At 41.0% G+C, this 21,266-nt stretch overlaps 3 protein-coding genes across 3 annotated transcripts in view; 1 reads left to right on the plus strand and 2 right to left on the minus strand.

Moving 5' to 3' along the window:
• The window catches only part of LOC129177877 (uncharacterized), a 48,122-nt gene extending 42,245 nt beyond the window's left edge, over positions 1–5,877 (minus strand). Inside the window, exons 1-9 of the mRNA XM_054769453.1 lie at positions 5,831–5,877; positions 5,005–5,055; positions 4,675–4,841; positions 4,516–4,586; positions 4,096–4,258; positions 2,323–2,460; positions 1,996–2,173; positions 1,774–1,913; positions 514–617 (exon numbers count right to left, since the gene is read on the minus strand). Of these exons, the coding sequence (XP_054625428.1) occupies positions 514–617; positions 1,774–1,913; positions 1,996–2,173; positions 2,323–2,460; positions 4,096–4,258; positions 4,516–4,586; positions 4,675–4,680 (800 nt within the window). The 5' untranslated portion in view covers positions 4,681–4,841; positions 5,005–5,055; positions 5,831–5,877. The remainder of the gene's footprint in view (positions 1–513; positions 618–1,773; positions 1,914–1,995; positions 2,174–2,322; positions 2,461–4,095; positions 4,259–4,515; positions 4,587–4,674; positions 4,842–5,004; positions 5,056–5,830) is intronic.
• A 422-nt stretch (positions 5,878–6,299) lies between these two features.
• Positions 6,300–13,567, plus strand: zgc:153115 (uncharacterized protein LOC768186 homolog). The gene is made up of 2 exons (XM_054769235.1): positions 6,300–7,108; positions 8,873–13,567. The coding sequence occupies exons 1-2, from the start codon at positions 6,601–6,603 to the stop codon at positions 9,112–9,114; spliced, it is 750 nt and encodes a 249-aa protein (XP_054625210.1). The 5' UTR covers positions 6,300–6,600; the 3' UTR covers positions 9,115–13,567.
• A 1,749-nt stretch (positions 13,568–15,316) lies between these two features.
• colgalt2a (collagen beta(1-O)galactosyltransferase 2a) lies at positions 15,317–20,161 on the minus strand. The gene is made up of 11 exons (XM_054767779.1): positions 20,073–20,161; positions 19,826–19,943; positions 17,983–18,117; positions 17,684–17,888; positions 17,070–17,189; positions 16,762–16,835; positions 16,568–16,674; positions 16,193–16,325; positions 15,996–16,123; positions 15,655–15,861; positions 15,317–15,579 (listed from the first exon to the last, which is right to left on the minus strand). The coding sequence occupies exons 1-11, from the start codon at positions 20,144–20,146 to the stop codon at positions 15,363–15,365; spliced, it is 1,518 nt and encodes a 505-aa protein (XP_054623754.1). The 5' UTR covers positions 20,147–20,161; the 3' UTR covers positions 15,317–15,362.
• Positions 20,162–21,266: the final 1,105 nt, after the last annotated feature.

Genomic DNA, 21,266 nt, shown 5'->3' on the forward strand with positions numbered 1-21,266 from the left:
TTGGGGTCAATTTGTTTGGCCAGCCACTCCTGGGAAGGTTCACCACTGTTCCGTGTTTTCGCCATTTGTGGATAATGGCTCTCACTGTGGTCCGCTGGAGTCCCAAAGCTTTAGAAATGGCTTTATAACCTTTTCCAGACTGATAGATCTCGATTAATCTCAGTTAAGTTATGTTTTAACATGGGGGGGCAATCACTTTTTCACACAGGGCCATGTAGGGTTCCATTTTTTTTCTCATTTCATAAAAAAACTGTGTTTTGTGTTCAGTTGTGTTGTCACTGACTAATATTTGAATTTGTTTCATGATCTAAAACTTTTAAGTGTGTCAAACATGCAAAAAAGTAAGACATCAGGAAGGCAGCAAACACTTTTTCACACCACTGTACATAAGCCTGAAAATTTGGAAATGTAGGATAGGGTCCCTTTAAGCATTCATGTGAACAATGGTCACTAAGAACAAGATATATTAAGATATAATGAAGGTACTGCCGACACAAAGCTAACCGCACTGACCAGTCATTGCGGCACTTGAAGGACGCCTCCAACCAAAGTTTCTTGAGCTGCGAGAAAGACAGCTCTCTAAGCTGGAACGCCAAGTGAAGGAACTGCTGTGACACCTAAGAGCATAAAAAAATACATACCACTGATAAATCCCTGTAGAGTTGTCAATATAAATGACTTATTTTACATTTAAATATCATGTTCTGCTTAAAGGAAAACTGCACTATTTTTTTATTTTGCTCATCATCCACAATCCTTATGTGAAACATTACCACACGTCTTTTCCTTTTCTGTGTTTTAAAGAGAAAAAAACAGTTAGCATGAGGGAGTAAAAATGCACGTAATGGGACATACCTATTTGGACTATAAAGCACTCTAAAAAAACTCCAACAATGTTTTATAGAGATGCTGTGACCATGCACTAACAGGTACATTCATGATATTATGCAATACTCACAGTATTTTGTCATATTTTGATCATTTTCAACATTATCGGAACTTCTTTCGTGGGCGCATCGATTCCACATCTAGTGCTACTTCCGTCAACAACAGCAGCGTTGGCAAGCGTGTGTCTGTTTGTTACTACTAATCATGGCACACTTGATGAGAGGCGCCACCGCCAACTACTTTTGGACAAATGAGGATCCAGAACCTTATCTTTTTGAGCCTGAATATACGGAGGATGAGCTACAGGTTTTAGAAGCTGAGCCCGCAAGAAGAGAACGTGAAACTTCAAAGGTAGCAGATGGGGGGCAAATCATTACACCGGCATGACTTGGTGGTGTAAATGTGGAGCTTGTCAAGCCATGCCGACCGAAATGGAGTGTGGCATACAGTGTTACCATGGAAAGGCGTCGTGTGTATGGCGAGGAGGACGTTGCTCCAAGAGATTGGTGTCCTATCGCATTGTTTTGAACAGCGCATGGTCGTGGCGTGAGGCGCTGCACAACTATGCCAGAAAAATAGTTCTTTGTGTTAGCTGCTACAATAACAATGTCGCTGTAGCTTGGTTTATATACAGGTCAGTTATGTAAATAGAACGTCGTGGCCGTTTTCTGAAGGTTTTTTTTAGGGCTTTATAGTCAAAATAGGTTACATGCATTGTTAGCTCCCATATGCTAGCTGTTTCTTAGCTGTTTTTCTCTCTTTAGACTGTGCAGAAAACAGAAAGATATGTGTGGTCGTGCTTCACATAAGGAATGTGGAATGGAATGGGCAAAATAAAAAAAAAAATGCAGTTTTCCTTTAAACCTGTTGCATTTTCAAGCCTACCTCTTTAGGATGTGATGTGAGGCTACACAGCATCCTGATAGTTTGACTAGCATGGTCAGGTGTAGTGAACACTTTTCCAGGTCTTGCAGCTCCTTCGTCCTCAAACTCCAGGCCACTTTGTGTTCCAATACCTAAAAGATCTACAAGGGTAATATAGTCCATCACTCTGTCATCAAGTCACCAGAAGCAAGAAGTTAACAGCTCCTATTATAACCCCCTGACCTGCTCCTGAAACTGTGCCTGGCTGGGCTCTGAGCAGCAGCAGAGCTGATTCAGTTTGCGTCTTCACTTGGCCTGCGGTCTTAGACCATGTTGCTACGGATACGGTTTCGGTACAGTTCACCTCTTCCATGACTGCAGAACCATAGGCCTGAACACAGCGTAGCTCTGATTGCACCGACTGATAACAAAACAAACACGAGAGAGACTTATTATCATGACTGAAACATTTGACGTTGATAATGATGGAATATGAGCAGGTCATGTCATTTGGTGATTAGATGGACTTTGTTGGACTAACATACCACCAAAAAATAGGCGATATCTCACCGTGTCTCCAGTTAAAGCTACAGAATGGGTCCAGAAATGCGCCAGCCTAGATTTCTGACACTCTTTCAGATCCCTAGTTTTCAGCAGTAGTCGTCCTCGCCTCTCATACGTGCTGGTGCATGTCCCATGCACATCAGTCTGAGGAAGGAACAATTAACCAAATTTTGACACTCCTTTACGTACACCTGCACCTCCACATAACAAGGTCCAATACTAGAGATGCATCCAAAATGCTGCCTTTACTTGTGTTTATATTTTGGTTACCATATTTTGTTACATGACCGGGCAACTGCAAATAAAGGGACTTGTAATTGGCGTTGTCAGCTAATAATATCGATTTGGCCAAGTTTAGCTACTAACCTTAACTATTATTGAATGTATAGCCTATTGCAGGGGTGTCCAAACTTTTTCCAGGGAGGGCCACATACTGAAAAATGAAAGGATACGAGGGCGACTTTGATATTTTGTAAACCAACACATTGAGACATGCTAAGAAGCTACAGTATATGTACCTCAAGAAAAAACTGCATTTCACTTTTGTGATATATCTGTAATATAGGTGAAATGCTCCTAAAAATGACTTTTTTCTATAATAATACGAGTTTATTCTTGCAAAATTGGCACTTCTGTTCTTCATTCGAATATGACTAATATTTTTACTTTATTCCCGTAAAATTGCAGCTGTTTTTTCCATTTCTGCTGATTTTTTAAATTTTCCAACTATTTTATTTCAGCTTTCCTCTTGTAAATTTTCTTCTCACAATTATAACTTTATATCTTTTGAAAAAAAATATGTATTTTTTCTTTATTTCAACATTGTTACTAAAATAAGATTTTTTCTCATTTTACAAGTTTATTGTCATAAAATTACAACTCGTTTAAAATTAGAAATCTATTTTTTCCTCTTAATATTTTGACTTCACTCTGGTAAAATTTCTGCTGTTGATTTTTTTGTATAATTTTCCAAATATTTCAAATTCTTTTCTCCTGATATTTTGACTTTATTCCCATGTTATACATTTTCCCCCAACCTAAGTTTCCAAAAATTGCAACTTTATTTATTTCTTTTGACTTAAAAAATAAAAGTCTTTAATATTTCAACGTCATGCTACTAAAATGACATTTTTCCTCAAACTATTACTTTCTTCTTGAGAAATGATGATGTTTTTTCCTTGCTAGATTACAACTCTTCTCTTAATATTTTGACTTTTAATTCATTTTTCCATTTTTGCTGCTGTTTTTTTTTTAAGCTTCCCTGTTAAATTACTTTTTTAGACTGTACGGCGGGCCTATAAAATCACAGCCGCGGCCCGCAAAGGGCCCCCGGGACGTATTTTGGACACCCCTGACCTATTGTAACATGAGAATGACTGCAAATTGTTGGTCGTTTCTCTGAGACTGCTTTTGTGTGTGTGAACGCACGATGGACATGCACGTGTATACGAGACTGCCAGGAGTGACAGCCATGTACGCCGGACAACTTATTCGGCCCAAACTGAAGTGTTTGACAATTTTTATGCAGTTTAATTTGTAATTGTGAAAAATATAGACATTTTTTGCTCAGTCTGTTCTTTTAAACCATTGTTGGTTACATATGCCAGCCGACGGTGGTGTTCTCATACTTTTTGGTTTCAAAAACTGTAATCCAATCCCTTTAATGAAACACAAATTTTCATCCTTTAAAGGCTGTTGTGGCTCATGAGTGTATGATGTGTAAATATTTGTGACAACACGTAATCTGGAGTGAAAACACATTTTGTTATCGTTCCTCACCTCCATTTCTGACTGCTTGGAGGTGGTGCGGGAGGTCTGGAGCATGCTCAGAAATGCTCTTTTAATGTTGAGCGTCCACACCTGCTCCCCGTCCTGGATGCACAGGGCAACGACCTTTCCCCCGCGGAGGGAAAACTTGAGGCGAGTTCTCTCCAACGACTCCCTGGGAAACAAAAACACCAGATGAGCTCCTCAAGACCCAAAACACAGACAAGCAAGGCAAGTATCATTTTCATTGCAAAAAACACCCCGCCTGTCGCCCAAAGTCAGCTGGGATAGGCTCCAGCATGACCCCGCGACCCTCAAGAGGAGAAGCGGTATAGAAAATGGATGGATGGAAAACACATCTAACATTCCAAATTGGTCTAGCACAAAAAAAAAGGACAGGGCCGCATTTTAAAAGTAATCTTATATTGTTACCTCAAACTTTTTATGCGAGACACAGAGTGTTCCTTCTGGGGGGAAAGGCGCTTTATCTGTGGATTCCTTATCTGTTGAACAAAATCACATGTCCACATTATAATTGACATCAATCCCTGTGCTCTCTTTTAAATCTTACAACAACAGATGCACGCTGACCTGCATTGTTAGATGACACTTGGACACTACATCGACATCAACCACACAGTCCAATGCCAGTCCATTTCTGCCAGCATTAGATCCATGCAGGGATGTGGTGATTGCTGTTCTATACCTGTAAGTATACCTCACTCCTACCTGATAGGACACGTCAGAGGTAGGAAATGCTAAGGACAAGCAGAAATAACAACACTATTGATTAGGTTCAAACTAAAATGTTTAATTTGGGAAAATCATGTATAGAAAAAAGACAAACATGCATGTATTACAGCATTATCAGTGGAAATTCCTTAAATCTGATATGCACAAACCACAATAAAAAGTCCTTACCCGCACAGCTTGAATCACAGAAATCAGACTTTGACTGAAAGCAATCAGCTACTGCAAAGAAAGGCAAGACACATGTCTGGCACATGATAAACTTTAGTGCAACTTTACTCACAGAAAGACTGCCTTGCTTCCACACTCACATCCATATACATGCCTACTAGATTCTTATTTCATGACGTTAAAAAAAAACTAACACAAAGCATATAAGGGAATAAACTCACCACATAAGAGATAAATAAGTGTAATATGTAAACTATAAAGCCAGGACATAGCCATCGCAGACCCAAGTCACTGCAGATCCGTCCACCTCTGAGCCTCCACATGAAAGTGAGATGAAAACGAAAGCACTGTTCCCAACCTCTGAATGACCACACTGTATGGGGGCTTCCACAGTGACCCACACTGCTCACACAGCAACCAATCAGGAAATACTTTCCAAGCTGGCGCTACAAACATCCTCTGCACCAATCGCCTTGCTCAACACAACACTAGCAGTTAAAAATAGCTTCATTTAGGCAATTTAATATAATTTTATATATATATTTATATATATATCCATCCATCCATCCATTTTCTATGCCGCTATGGAACTTCCCTCCTGCAATCAAAAAAGCGTTCAATCTATTAGACGTTGCATAATATGGACTATTACTTACTTCTCTATTATAGAGCCATCTAGTGTATCTGTTTATGATTTAGAGATGCAAATAGTGTAGAATTACACACACTTGGAACATTTATATTTTTAATAATAATATTAGCGTATAACCAATAACTTTGAAAAGCCTCAGTTATCCTTCCCTGCTCTCCTTTCCCCCATCCTTACCCAAGCTGCTTGCTACCCTTCCACGATGCACCCGCCACGGCCCACGCCCGAGCTGCAACGTCAGTCAGTTTGTCGTTAGAGATGCATTCACGCTTTGAAAAACATCGTAATTAAGAGCTTCATTTGAAAAGAACACTACAACGATTTTGAGTGTCACCCCCGGGTACAACTAATAGTCTGCGTTAAATGATCAAAGTGTGTTTTTATGTGCTTGAGTGTGAAATCAACTCCATTCGGAATCTTTTTTGACCAGGCGAGATAGGGATTTCGAATTATCCCAGCTTGTTTGTAATAATGAGTGATTATATAAAAGAATTTGATGAACACATTATATATGCATATTTGTCGAATTAACTATACAGACAAAATAGACGTGAACGTGTTTTGTCCAAATTTTAACAAATATTGTGCCCTGGTAGCTTTTGAAACCGATGGACCTTGAACGCATCCGCGATCAGGCTCAGGGGGCGTAGGTTTGACCGGCTTGTGTGGAGGCTCAGACACAATGAACTGTCGGTGGGTTAGGTACACGCATGTTGGGTCAGCGGCATTGGCACAATTTTAGCACATTTTAGTCCCTTTGTGACTTTCTTTGTAAAAAATCGGTGACCGTGGGACTCCTGAAGCACTGTATGGCGGTTACAATGCTCACTTGGGAAGTGCTGCTTCGTCGAGTTTGATGAAAACGAGGTCGGGACCAGACTACAGTTAGCCTCTCCTGTTTTATTTATTTTTTGCTAGCTCAGGCCGACTTCAACGAGGAAACAACAATGTCGGTCACCGCGTCCTCTGATTATTTCGCCGCCGAGTGTTTGGTTTCAATATCGAGTGGCCCAGTTTTGCACAGACCCACCCCAGTGGCTCTCGCCAGCCAGCCGGCCACAGCGGGCCTGCACCCTGGGGAGCACGACGGGTCCAGTGAGGACCGAGAAGTGCGGGAGACCCTGAGGCTGGAAGGGGCCAACATGATGACGGTGGCCGGTATTCTTACCGATCTACACGGCAAGTTCCGGCCCATGTCGGCCTACTCTGAGAGCAGCAACTCGTCGTGTGGTGGGGAAAGCGGTTACACCACGTTGTCCGACCCCACCACCCCTACAATGACCCCCTCCGCTACCCCGGTGCCCGGGCAGCAGCCGCCGAGGGGGGGCGCAGCAGCAGGAGGCGGCGTGGGGGGCCCTCGATCCCCTGTTAAGAGACACCAGTGCACTTTTGACGGATGCGACAGAGTTTACGGGAAATCATCCCACTTGAAGGCACACATCCGAACCCACACAGGTACGTGGACAACAACAGTCAAGTCACATGCTGCGTGCGGTTGACGCCTTTAGCTCAATGTTTTATTCTTAAAGCCCGTAAAGGCAACATTATCACACCTCACTATTAGCAATGTGCTTTGTGTGGACTTAGCATGAGTTAGCAGCGTGGTGGTAGTTTTTTCTTAAAGTACCCCTCAACCTGTTGTCGAACAAAAAGCCGAAGTATCCCCCCCTTAGACACGCCGACAAAGAAGTAATCTAACAAAAGAACTGGGTTGGACGTTAAAACCGGTGACGAACGTCTTCCTCTCGGCTCGATTTGCATATGAAATGAACGTAAGACGAAACCTCGGCAAGAGAGTTCATTGTCAGACCCAGTCTCTCCTGTTGATGGCAGCATACAGCACTCAAGTGTTTTGTCATGTTTAGATTTCACCCACAGCGTGGTCGACTCGTGAAAATCTTAACATCGCTGGACGTTCATGCGACGTTTAAAGGCGGTCGGAAAATATAGTCTCTTGCATGTGGCATTTTGGCTTGTGGTGGAGTCATTCAACAGTAATATGAACCCTCAGCGTTGGGCAAAATGAGCATGCATTTTTTGGGGGTAAAACGAGGGGGAAATGGTGCTTTAAGGGTCGTTGAGCAGGCGCAAAGGGATTATGGACAGGAAGCGGCTCAAAGAAACTGCGGTGGGAACGCCCACAAAGTGTTCTGCAACAACAACGTGGCCTGGCTTTGTGATCTTGAAAATGGCTGCGAGCATCCTACTTTGCTATCCTACGTGTAGCCCGCCGGGGATTAAGACTGTCCGTAGTTTAGCAAAACTAATCTGGTGGATCAGAATCCTTCCTATGTTTGTCATATTTGAAACCACTTATATAGAGCTATTATAACCACACTGAATAGCATCGCTAAACTCATAAGATTATGAATGGGAATGATTTGTTCTTTTTGTTGTTGTTGTTATACCTAGTTGTAGCTTGCTAACTCATTATACTTTGATATTTTGCTGTCATGTGCTGTCAACCATGTCACCTTCAACATTTCATAGGCCAGAGTGTTAATTTCATGATAAATAAAATAAATTACATACATTCCACACCTACCAGTGAATGGCAAGAATTGGAGAATTACTAATATGCCCATGAAAATATATATTTTTAGCAAGCAGCCCACTGACCTTGATGGTCTCTGATTTCGGATCAACATTTGCAATAAGTGTGACTGTTTGTATTATCAGAATATGTTCAGCTCCAGAAACCCCTCCCTCCAATTGCCATTGATCACTAGTGACGGAAGCTAACAAGCTAAATGGACAAACCAATCACACACTAATGAAATGCATTCAAAGTATAAAATGCATAGGTCCTCGCCACTAATGAATGATGATGGCGTTGGATGGAACAGATGAATCGGAGTCCAACCACGTATGTTGTGGGGCCGCCTCCACCTCACGGAACTGGCGCCAAACTAAGTGTGAAATCTCAACGCTTGACGGAAAAAACATTGCCAGCGAAGCATAAAGACATTTAAAAAAGTGGGCTTTTCAACAGTGGTACATAAATGCTGTACAGTTTATTTAGCAGTATTATCACATATTTTTGAAATATTACTGACAACATACAAAAAAAATTTGGACCAAAATCTGTGAATTTATGGGGCCGCAATTGTGTGGGGACCCACTGAAAATGTGCCTCTGTGATCATTCTACATTTCCGAACCAAAAACAACAACAACAACATACAATCGCTAAAAAATCCCCTCTTTTCCTATGCTGCAGGTGAGCGGCCCTTCCCGTGCACCTGGCCCGACTGCGAGAAGAAGTTCGCCCGCTCCGACGAGCTGGCCCGCCACACCCGCACACACACAGGAGAGAAGCGCTTCCTGTGCCCGTTGTGCGATAAGCGCTTTATGCGCAGCGACCACCTGATCAAGCATGCCCGACGTCACCCTGATTTCCACCCCTCCATGTTGGGGCGCAACAAGGGCATGTGCCCTTCCAACCCGGCTGTCCAACATTAGATGGTCCAGGTTACTGGTTACCGGGGTCGGCGGGAGCATAGGTGGTCACAGGGGGTTAACCAGCTACTATATGACCCATTGTTAAAAGTTATGCATTGCTATGTAGTACTTAAAAGGTACCCCCACACACAAATCGACAGCGCAGCATGGGAGGGGCAAGTAGCATTAGATCTCCATCCACGGAGGAGTCATGTGACCGCTTTCCACCTGTAACATGAAAGGGTTGGGTATCATTGGCTGGTACTGAATTGGGATCAGACCCAAATTTCTAACCAAATTTCTAATATTCGATGTGCTTTTCGATTCCACTTAATCGATTCCTGAAATAAGTTGGGTCTATTGCACTTTCTTTTCCAAAATGACATTTCCAAATGATTCAAAAAAATAAGTGCAGTGTTAAATTACAGCACAGCATAACGAATTTTCTAAGGATGCTGGAATGTTTAACGAGACAACACCATTGGTTTGTTGCATGTTGCATCATATATGATTTTCTATGTCCAGTTTGGGACATAATTGGTCTGCTGGAAAGATCATTTACGGAAATCACCAGCAAATAATGTGTTACCCTATCGAGTGTATACTCACCTTCATCTTTTAGTCCAAATAAACCACACCGCTCATCATTTGTGTTACGATTTACTGATAATAAATGATTTTTGTTTTTTCAAACTATATTTTTGGTTTCATTCCTCACCCGGGAGCCGATGAGAATTGGAATCGAAAAAGCAGATATGAATTGGCCAAATAAACCCAACCCTAAAGTGATAAGAACCACCCTTTCTCAGTCTTTCACAAACTGCAGGGAATTTTTGTTTCTCCCAACAGCCCAATCTCCTCTGTTTTATTGTGGTTCATTTGTAAATTGTTGCCGTGCTGTTCAGTAGCATTTTCTATGACTAGCACAATATTGTGATGTTAGCTAGCACGGCAGCCCCTAGCATCTTCATTCTACTTTTTAGCTTTGCCGATTCCATGTTTTTTGCAAATTTTAGTAGTGTTACATTCCTCTTTTTTTGTTGTTGTTTTACTTTCCATTTATCGCATCACCTTAGAGGTTATTACCCTTTATATCAAATTTAACCTTAGAACAAAACTTATTTTGGCCATAAAGTGGCTCAAGCTTCACTGTAGAAGAGCTGTTTGCACGCCATCCCTAAGCCTACATCATTTATCAGCCAGGAAACGCTGACACATAATACAGTGGTATTATGTCTAATAACGATGCAAATGTATATAAGCTTTAAGCTTTTAATGTAGAAGTATAATGCAACTAGCAGCAGAAGTAATACATGTGACGTAGTCCTTATATTAGGGGCGGGGGGGGAACAGTATAGGCTTGATAGGAAGGCTTTGCCTGCGTGTGTTGGTGTGTGCGTGGTTTTGTTTACTATTTCTTTTTCATCTTCTTTTTTGGTAGGGAAACGTTTCTGGAGTGGAGCTTAATTTGCGATCTGCTCCCTTCAAAGTAAAAGCTTCAAGTCCATACGTGTTGTGGAGCACATTTCAGGTTAATTCTCCTTACACGGCATCGGACGAACCAGACTCTTGACATGTGGCGTTTATGTGATACTGCTGAGCTAAGAATAATTACGAAGACAAGAACACGCCACCTATCTGTTGCTTTCCTAACATTGCGGGTACCCTCTGGAACAAATCTGAACAAGGTAGCACTTGACATTTTACTCCAGACCAATAGGGGGCAGCAATGTCATTTTAATTTGTTTGCTAAAATTTACATGCAGTCATTCCCCGCCACTTTGCGGTGCAAACATCGCTCCCTCACTCGATCACGATTTTTGAAAAATCAATGAATGATCCTTCTGTTAGTCCCAAAAATATTGAAAGACTAGTCGCATGTAGTACTCTACACTGGACACTATGTGTCAGTAATGTTACATTACCTTAACTTGCGCTGCATGGATGCCTAGTGGGGAAAAAAGTTCTCCCATTCCAAAGTTTTTTTGCTTCATACTTTGTCCTTCTCCACTCATTTTCAAACACTTTTAGGTTAGAGGAAATAAATTAGAGGCTAACTAGTTAGCTGGGTAGCTTGCTGCGTCTCTTGTATCCCTGCAGAGATCCTTTTGCCTGCAGGTGAGAGTTACGCAATGTGGTGTAAACAAAGATAGCAGCACTATCCATTATTTTACAGATGTACGTGTACGTATGCCAGATGCATGTCAGACTGGCCGCCCTGTAGACGGATGATAGACTGACATCAACCTTTTTTGCCATGCGACGACCCGCATTTTGTTCAAGACACTATCCCAATGCTAATGTGTGAGTTATTACGTCTTATTGCTTATTATGTCTACTATATTAGGTAATACAAGTGTAAACTGTGACTATAGGGGTTTTATTTCATGTGTACGGGGCTCTAATGATGGTAAAAATCGTATTTAGAAAGTCATAAACCGGTTTTCTATGCTCTAACTGACAATATTCCATTTATTAATATTGAATCCTACTTGACGGAAATTCACTTAAGGTCAGGCCTGAAACCAGTTAGCCGCGATAAACGAGGGACGACTGTATGAGGATTTAGGTTGTGGTTGAGATACAGTCCTTAATTTTACTTAAAAACAGTTGCAGTACTCTCAGCTATAATATGCTCAAATGTTATCAGTAAAAAGAAACAGTCCCTGGTAGACCACAGTGGCTCACCGTTGCCTCTAGAGCTCAAAGTGCATGACAACTTGCACAGTGCAGGCTGATACGAAGTACCTTTCCACATGTTTCCATCCTTTATTGGTGTGTCACTGAATCTGCATGCGCACTACTATACATTTAAATCCAAATGTTCACTTTTGTCGGGAGCAAAGACGAGCAGATTTGTTTCGATTTATTTTAAACCGATTTTACCGGACTTGAGTGATCCGGTACCAAAATGTTGCGTGTCACAGTGGTGTTTTTCAAGGACTAATTGCTCACATGCATGTTGAAATGAAGCAAACCTCAGTTTCCACACTGTTTGTCCAGCATGGACCTATTCCTACACATCTTCAGGAGACTCTGAAAGCCTTAAACTATGTTCAAACTACTTTGCACCGTGTTTACAGTTGGATCATTGTATAGGTATATATGTCCTCTCTCGGGGCTCTTTACACACACACATTATGCAATATGGCACTTTTGTCGTAGAGGTGTATTTGGCTAAATAGCATCAGGGCTTGCACTGTTGCTATATGCGTCTTCAAGTGAGCACTGTGGAACTTTGCAAAAATGTTATTGGTTTGTCAAACTGCCTTTTGTCCAAGTGCTTTAGCAGGGGTGATGACAGGACTGCATAGCTGTCAGGTGTATTTGTTTGTCGTCATCTCTTGTTGTGGAACTTTTTTTTTTTTTTTTCCTCAGACCGACCCTGTTTTTTTCTGTTTCTACACAGCAGTCTTCCTTGTTGTTGTTTTTTTTGTCAATCAACCGCGAGTGCATCTTCATCTACCTTCTCCTCACTGGCAACTCCTCTCATTGGAGTGAATTTGTACAGCTTTTTCTCCTGATCTGTTGATGGTTTTTGGTTGCTGCTGGCAGTAACTTGGAACACATGGACACATGTTTTTACACAAACTACCTTGTTTTCCTTGCCGGTGGATGTATTTGTGACCATTTCCTCTCACAAACACAAGTGTCCTCTCACACAAACTCCAGGTTTTAAAGCTATGATATTGCAATAACAACATACCTCACTTTTTTTTCCCTGTCTCTCCGCAAAATCCATCCAACGTGTTTCTGTCATTGACATCACAAAACTCTGCTTGCTGTGCTGGTGATGGTTTGTGGTACTCTTATTAACTCTTAGTTCTCTCTCACACTTTTGCTCTGTCAAAGACCAGCAAAGCCTCCAAAAGATTTAAGGAAATGTAAAGCATTAACGTTTGTAGGTTGTCACTTCACTGCAGATCCTCATTGAAAGAGCTCAGTCCAAATCTATTTGTTCATATCACTGAATGTGCTTTGTTGGCCGCATTATATCCACTTTGGATTTCCTCTGTATTGTGCCGCCTCACTGAGGATCAAAAACATCACAAATTAAATTTTTGTCACCACACTAATTCAGATATGCACATTGTACAGATAAGGGTGTTTTTTAAATTGATGCCTAATTTGTACGTTCATGTAATTGTTGAAAAAAAACTCCTATAAAAGCTTTAGTTTTAGGGAAAATAGGAGGAACTGTGGATTGAAATAATTGCTGCAACAAGCTGTTTTGATATTTATATTCTCAGGTTTGTTCAATTTTGAGCATTGGGCTTTCAATATTTCCTGTGCAACACAAGCATGTTTTAATTTCTTTTATGCTGATTAATTTATTACAAACGTATCATTTGTGTGCTTTCATTATTCCTTTCATAACTCTGTTTGTGATATGGAACAATGCTAATATTTAAAAAAAAAAAAGGTTCCATTCTTAGATTGACATTAAAATGTTTTTTTTTTTTTCAAATAAAAATCCCCGACTGTATTGGTGTGTGACTCATGATTGTAATCCCTCATTTATCACGGTTAATTGGTTCTAGACCCAACCGTAATAAGTGAATTTTCATGAAGTAGTTTTCCTTATTTATAAATAGAATATTTTCATTGTCAGAGTAGAGAAAACCTGTTTACAACCTTCTAAATGCTGTTTTTAACATTATTAGAGCCCTCTAGATGTGAACTAACACCCCTATAGCCCTACACCCCTTTACACTGATAGTAACCAATACAGTAGACATGAGAGAAAATAAGACATAATATAGTCTTACATGTTAGCATTGGGAACGTTGCTTCTTGTTCTTTTTTTACTTCCTGCTCTTTACAGTACTTCCTGCGGTTGTTATTGTCTCAGCATTGTAACATTACTGACACCCACAGACGTAGTTTGTGGTGGGTATAGGGAGGACGTCCCCTGCATTTGTGCAAAAGACAGTTTTTTTTGTCCTCTTTAGTTTTTACTGTCCAAAAACAATGTTACGCTATATTAAAAGAAGACAGGTCAAGCACTAGTGGTACTGTTATATTAGGAATAGCTGTGTAAAAACACAACATTAAAAAGCATTTCATATGTTATTCTATAACAGGGGTGTCCACATTTTTTCCACCGAGGGCCACTTACCGAAAAATGAAAGGATGCAAAGGCAATGGACTTTGACATTTTGTAAACCAACACATGTAAATATGAAGATATAGAAGTTATATCTATTTAAAGAAAAACCTGCATCTCAGCTTTGTGATACAGGTGAAAAAATGTTTTATTAATACAGTATGAACTTTTGTCTTTTCTCTTTTTTTCCCATTTTTGCTGCTGCGTTGTTTGTCTTTTTTTAATTTTCCAACTATTTCAACTTTCTTCTTGTAAATTTTCTTCTCGTAATATAAGATTTTTTTTTCACAATCAGATTTTCCACAAATTAAAACTTTATTTGGTTTTGTTTCTTTCTAATATTACACCTTTTAAAAAACATCACGTTTTCTCTTCATATTTCAACTCTATGCTACTAAAATGACATTATTTCATTATTAGTTTATTCTCATAAAATTGCAACTTTTTTTCTCTCTAGATTATGAAGTTTTTTCTCTTAATATTATGACTTTATTCCCGTAATATTTTGGCTTTATTTACACAATATTATAACTTTTTCAACCTAATTTTCCAAAATGTACAATTTTTTTTTGTTTGTTTCTCATAATATTACGACTTAAAAAAAATAATGTATTCTTTTTCCTCTCAACTTTATGTTACTAATATGTGTCATTATATTACAACGCTATTCTCTTTAGATTACATTTTCTTCTCTTAACATTTTGACTTTATTCTTGTAAAATTACTGCTGATTTTTCCTGGGGTATTTTTTTGGTTAAATTATATTTTTAGATTGTGCCGCGGGCCAATAAAAAAAGCAGCCGCGACATCCACACTTACTGATGTCAACTATAACACATGATATGAGACACCCAACTCTGCTCTAAAGTAATATTAAAATATACTAGAATGGGTTTAGAATGTGCACCCGCTGGCCACAGCAGGTGCACAATCTAATAGAAAGGCATTATTTTTAAAAATTGCCTTCACTGAAATAACAATGCATCTAATTGAGATTTTTTTTTAACAAAACATTGTAGTTGAATTGATTAACCTAAATCGTAGACACAGTATGTTGCGAAATTACTACCTACAACATAATACAATCTGGCAGCAGTTGTATTTTTCACCCGAGAATCGAGATGCAGAGAGAAGAGGAGGAGCGGCATATCAGCATTTGTCCTTAACGTTCATCTTCACTCTCCTCCACATCCATTCGCCTGTGTTTGGCACCTCCTCTGTCCCAGTCTGTCTCCACCATCTCATCGTCCCAGATAGTGGAGGTCTCTGTGTCGCTGATGTAGCCGGGCTCTCCCGTGTAATGTGTGGGGAAAAGCAACAGGGGCTGCACTGAGAAGGCCCTCAGGTCCCTGGGCTCAAAATACTGCATGTACTCCTCTCTGCAAGGAATTTAAGGGTATTACAGACTGAAAAGGACCATAATATTAAGAGTAATGTTTTTGGGGGGGACTCACTTTGGGTGCTGGTTGAACATGATGGGTAAGAACTCATCAACTGGCAGCATTTTGCCCAGAGGTTGAGCCTGCAGGAGCTTCTTGGCCCCCTGAAGGGACAGCATGTAACCCAAAGTCCAGTAGGAGTAACCTGGGTGCACTAGGTTACTGACTCCCTTCACCCATCGCTCTGGCTCCTTCGCCTGCAGTCGCTTACGGCCAACATAACTTAATGCACACAAAGGGAGCAATAAGCAGACCTTCACCGGTGCTAATATGTGAGTGAAAAATAGAATTATACACGCTCTTGTTCAGGGTACAACTTAACAGTCAGTAGGTGGAGGTCCTAATAAAATACTTACATAAGGTCCCAGTCAAGTCCTTCTTCCTGCACATTGTCCGTGATGGCTTCTAGCCTACTGCAAAATCTGGGCTCAAATCTGATATCATCCTCCAGCACGAGCGCTTGCTGTAGTTTGTGTTGCGCCACCTACAATACGATGGATGAAATTTATATGCTCCAACACCCTTGCTTTTGTTTCACAGACGAAGGTCGTACCTTTTTCCAGATGTTGTAGTGGCTAAGGAAGCAGCCAATCTCCCCTCTTGTTAACACGCGGTCTGAATACGGGTCTTTGTAGCCAGGCAACATGTCAATAGCCATGGCCTGCAGCTGGGACGAGTTCAAGGCTCTGCAAGCAAATATATTCCCGCATAATCACAGTCAGCTGCCAGATATTTGAACTTACTGCAAGTATTTTTTGACAGGGAGGGCTTTGTTCATCATTGCCTCTGCCACTTCCTGCAGCGCTAATGCTGTGATGTTTTATCACATTGAATTGGGTTTTTTCATGTCCCAATAAAAAAATGAAGCGCGGGCCGTACTTTGGACACCCCGATGTATGCACGGTATAGCTTCAATTGTATGTCATACGTGCCGTCCACCGCCTCCACCAGTGTTCCCTGAATCCCAAGGACAGCCAAGGTATTCAACATCCTCTCCCGTCGGTCTGGTCGACGTTTTAGATTGATTACAAATATCTGCAGGTGGAGAAATGACAGCAGAGCGTGACTACCAAGATACGTGTCCGCAGATCACATGTACCGCATGTTGCAGTGTGTTTGTACCTCATCGAATCCCATTTTTCCTTGTTGTTTAGGCGTAACCTGTACATACCGTGAAGGCTCCAACGCATAAGAAACTGGAAGGTAAGGTCACAATACACTGAAATACTTTTAACGCAGTCTTTTCACGCGCGACATGAAAGGTGAAATAAGAGGTGGTGGGTTTAGCACATGAGTGAGACATCTATCAGCAGTGCAAGCGCAAGAAAGATCAAATGTGATTGGATCCCAAGGGGAAGTAAGAACCCTGGAACACCTGAAATGATCCATCTGTACACCAACGTCAGTGAAAAGAATGTGTCAGTGCTTACTCAGTGCCTCTGTTAGTGTGTGGGTAAAGCTCTCCTCTTCCTCCTTCAAGGTCTGATGTTGTTGGAGGGGCTCTGGTAAATACCCGTAATGCTCCTTGTTGCACACATACATCTGAATTCCTGAAATTGGATTTAACAGAATGTTAAATCAATTATGATGTACATAAATAATAGAAAGGGCTCCGTAAAGACCTTCTGGATGCTTCCTCTCTATCAAATTACCAGATTATCTGATTTTTCGCCTCATTATTTTTTCTCCAGCCTAAATAGCAGGAATATATATATATCATTAAATAAAGCAATATTTGAAAATAATAATCTCTCAGACATGACTTACCCATTTATGCTGTTTGACTCGAATGTGGATTTAGTTAGCTGCCTGTTTTGGAGTAATACAAGTACATCGGAAATTGCTCAACAAATGATTTTTAGGTCAAAATTAACAGAATAAAAAGAAAAAAATCGAACCTACACCCGCTGCCTTACAGCAGCTGTACCATTCCACCCCTGATTTTATGATAACACTGTACACTCTTATATTTGTCTATGTTATCCTTATTTTTACACTTCAGTGTACAGCTTCCTAAAGGAGCACACTGTCATTGTGCTCTTACCTGCTTTTTTTGCAGCAAAAGCAAAGGACATGATGTCATCCAGAATGTACGGGTACTGGGAGTGGGGAGGGTGCACAGTCAAGTCGCGGCTGGCTGTGCGCCTCAGGTCCAGCAGGTAGGTGGAGTGCACCATGGGGACCGCAAAGCAGCCGTGACGCTTCCATTTGCGAATGGGAACATAGTCCGAAGTTCTTCTGTAGAAACCCTTTACGAGTGAGGAAGGACATGCAGAACCATCAGTACCTGACGACATGTACACAATAATCACCTCACATGGAGACACTTAGAAGAGAAGATACCTGAGGAGTCATTCCACACCAGAAGTTGGAATAGAGACTCTTTGACTCTAACATGGGTGCCACGAGTGTTAGATTTTCTGTCATCATGTCAGTAAGCACACGGTTGTTTGTCAGCAAGTTGTCACTGTCCACAAACTAAAAACAAAGATCAAATGTGTTGAATGTAGATCAAATAACTTGACAAACCTAATATAGGTACATCCATATACGGTGTTCCCTCGTTTATCGCGGGGGATAGGGTCCCTAAATAGCCCGCAATAAGTGAAATCCACAAAGTATCCAACTTTATTTTTCTCAGACAGGCATTAGAATTTTTTCACATTTCTTTTATGTTTAAACACTCTCAAAGTTCAAATTTCGTTGAATTTTTAATCCTTCTTGTCCTACTCCTTGAACTGAAGATTAATTTAGCCGGTTAGCTTCTTCTTCTATTGTTTATATGAGGTTAGCAACCAGCTCACACAGTTAGCTAGTTTGCTAGCGACCATTGACCACAAGAGGAAACGGCACGAAGGGGATTGATTGACAATGGTCTTCAGCCAATCAGGACGCAGAACACAATGGGAGGGTTGTCCCTTAGCCAATAAAGACTGTTGTGGCTCTATATGAAGCCGGCTATTGTCTACTGCGGGTTCCTAATATGCTCCTACAGGCACATAAACACATACTGAGACGAGGTGGAGCTGCACACGTCCTCCACTCTCACATAAGTATACAACACCCTCTACTGGTAGCAGTAGTAAATACAGTAACAGACACATACAAGAGAGCACCAATAGATCGCTCTAATACACCACAGAGACGCAGAACACAATGCGTGTTCATACGCTGTTAGAAAAAAACATGCAAAATTGCACTTGAAAAAATCCGCAAAACAGGTGAACCGCGATGCAGCGAGGGAACACTGTATACTAGGCGGTGCAACGGTACAGGTCTCCCACAGACAGTAGTAGTCCATATACCATACCGGTATGCCATCGTACCGGTATGTGGGCTATGATTTGGGTCCGGTTTCAGCAAATTCAGTACATTTTTTGTGCATAAAAAACCTTTTTCTCCCAAAATTCTTTCTTTATTATTATTGTTATTATTATTGTTATTAATACATTATTTTTTAAATGAAGAATGAAATTGTAGTTGCAAACTACTGGCAGGTAATTTTCCAATAAATAAAATTCTCAAATTAGAAACATTGAAAACACAGATGAGCAGGGTTGCGAGGCTGTTGTCGCCTGTACTCTCCAATACTCTGCTCTGTACTCAGATTGTCCCTCACTTGAAATATGTACATGTGTGGGAAATGGGACATTAAGTCACAGGGAGGGTTTTTCGCCAGCCTGGGCAGGCACATGTGCACACATACTGTACACACAGTGTAAAATGTATTGCAAACCTGTGGTCCAGAAAGGCGGATTGTCCCATGCAGACCGGACCAATTTTACCGTGTACCGTTGCATTGCTAATGTATACATAACCTAATCTTCTGCCCACACAGGCTTTACAGTGGATATACAGTGGAACATAAGCACACCCCTGGGAAAATTTCAAAGCTTTCTTCAAAAAATACTCAAAAATATGTACAATAAATCTGTTAAATACTGTAAGTGTGTACACGGTAAAGCAAATACTTTGCTGAAGTGACTTTGAGTCGTTTTGCTGTCAAACTACCTTTTGGTATTGTAGCCAAAAACCCACTGAGAAACTTGACGAGAGACCTTGCCTTGAGTTAAAAAAAAAACAAAGCAAAAATAACACTATACATCACCAAATGAACACGGTACCTACTGCAATGGGTGTATGTTCCCTTTCTACTGTATATCCACATTAGGTTCACGTTGAGTACCAGTATATAGTCAGCCCAAAGCCGCCTTGCAGCTCCAAGTGCTTCCTGCTTCAACTTCATGACATGTGTGTATCTGGAATCTGACCAGTGCTTGGGACCCTCCTCATCTTCATAGGAGCTGAAAAAGAAGAACTCTTTGGTGTCAGAGGCAAGGAAAGAAACTGCGAACAGAAACGAGGCACCCTTTGACTTTGTAGATTCAGACAAAAGAGAGCATATCTTCATTTATGTGAATATTGAAGTTCACCTTGGTTGCTCCATGGGCCTCCACTCCACCGAATGGTATTGGTGCTGCACTCCAGTGAGCCACTCCTGAAGCATGGCTGTGCTGTTGTCTGTAGTGTGGTCCGAGGCTGCCCTGAGGTCACACAGAGGACATTTCTCACTTGTCTGACAAAGTTTGTTCATAGTAAAATAGAATGGCTTTTTAAGCAGATCTGTTTTTACCCAGTTAAACTACACATTTATCTGTGTTCATTTCATTTTGCTGGGACTTATCGCGGGACTTCACTCTGTAGCATTTACTGCCAGTCCGACTCATATACAGGATCAGTGATATGGCTAACCCAGCAGCAGCACTACCACTTACAAGTCAGTTGTCTATATAAGGATGATGTTTTACCAGATGGATATTCTGTCCTTTGGATAGTCCAGGCTGTCAATGCATCCCAAAAAGTAAGGGAGGCTGTGCTGGACGTTGCGTGCAAGGATGGTGATCAGCACTGTGGGCTTGAGCAGAGAGGACTCCTGCCTGGCTGGCGGCTGCACATGATCCTCCAGCAACTCCTCTGTGCCGGCGTGCAGTAAGAACCTTCCTGCTAAAATCACGACAGCAAATCTGAATGCCGCAAATCCAGGAGACATACTGTATGTCCAACCAGGCACCTCGGAGTGTCTGTAGCCTCACTGAGAGGCAGAAAGTCAGAGTCGGAGGGAGATTCACACCAACATACCAATGCACACACAGACATTGAATGACAACACTGACGGACTCAGTACAGCGCCTATTGAATATTTTTCACATTATTTAAATTCTTTACACACCGATGAAAGTGGGATGATTGCGACTCATCCTGGTCATTTTAAGTCTTTAACTATATTTATGATAGTCTCAAGTCACAGCATTAGGTACACCTGCACAATCTAACAAATACTGTATCTCATTATTCTGACTATGTATGGATACTGTGGTCGGTGATATAGTATGTATGTTAGTGATTATCAAACTGGGTTCTGTGCACCATAGGCTGGGGGTCGGTGAAGGCCAATCAATATGTGTCACGTGTCTTCAGGTGCTTTCAAATGAATCCATGAAGCCACTGTTTAATTTTTCAGTCTTACAATGTTTACTTTTCTGTCAGTGCTTTTATTACGCTTTAAGTATTAATAATATTGTTACCATTATGTTGAAATCAAACCAATTTAGTACGTTTTAAACAGG

The sequence above is a fragment of the Dunckerocampus dactyliophorus genome, chromosome 2 (genome assembly GCF_027744805.1).
Source record: "Dunckerocampus dactyliophorus isolate RoL2022-P2 chromosome 2, RoL_Ddac_1.1, whole genome shotgun sequence".
Lineage (NCBI taxonomy): Eukaryota > Metazoa > Chordata > Actinopteri > Syngnathiformes > Syngnathidae > Dunckerocampus > Dunckerocampus dactyliophorus.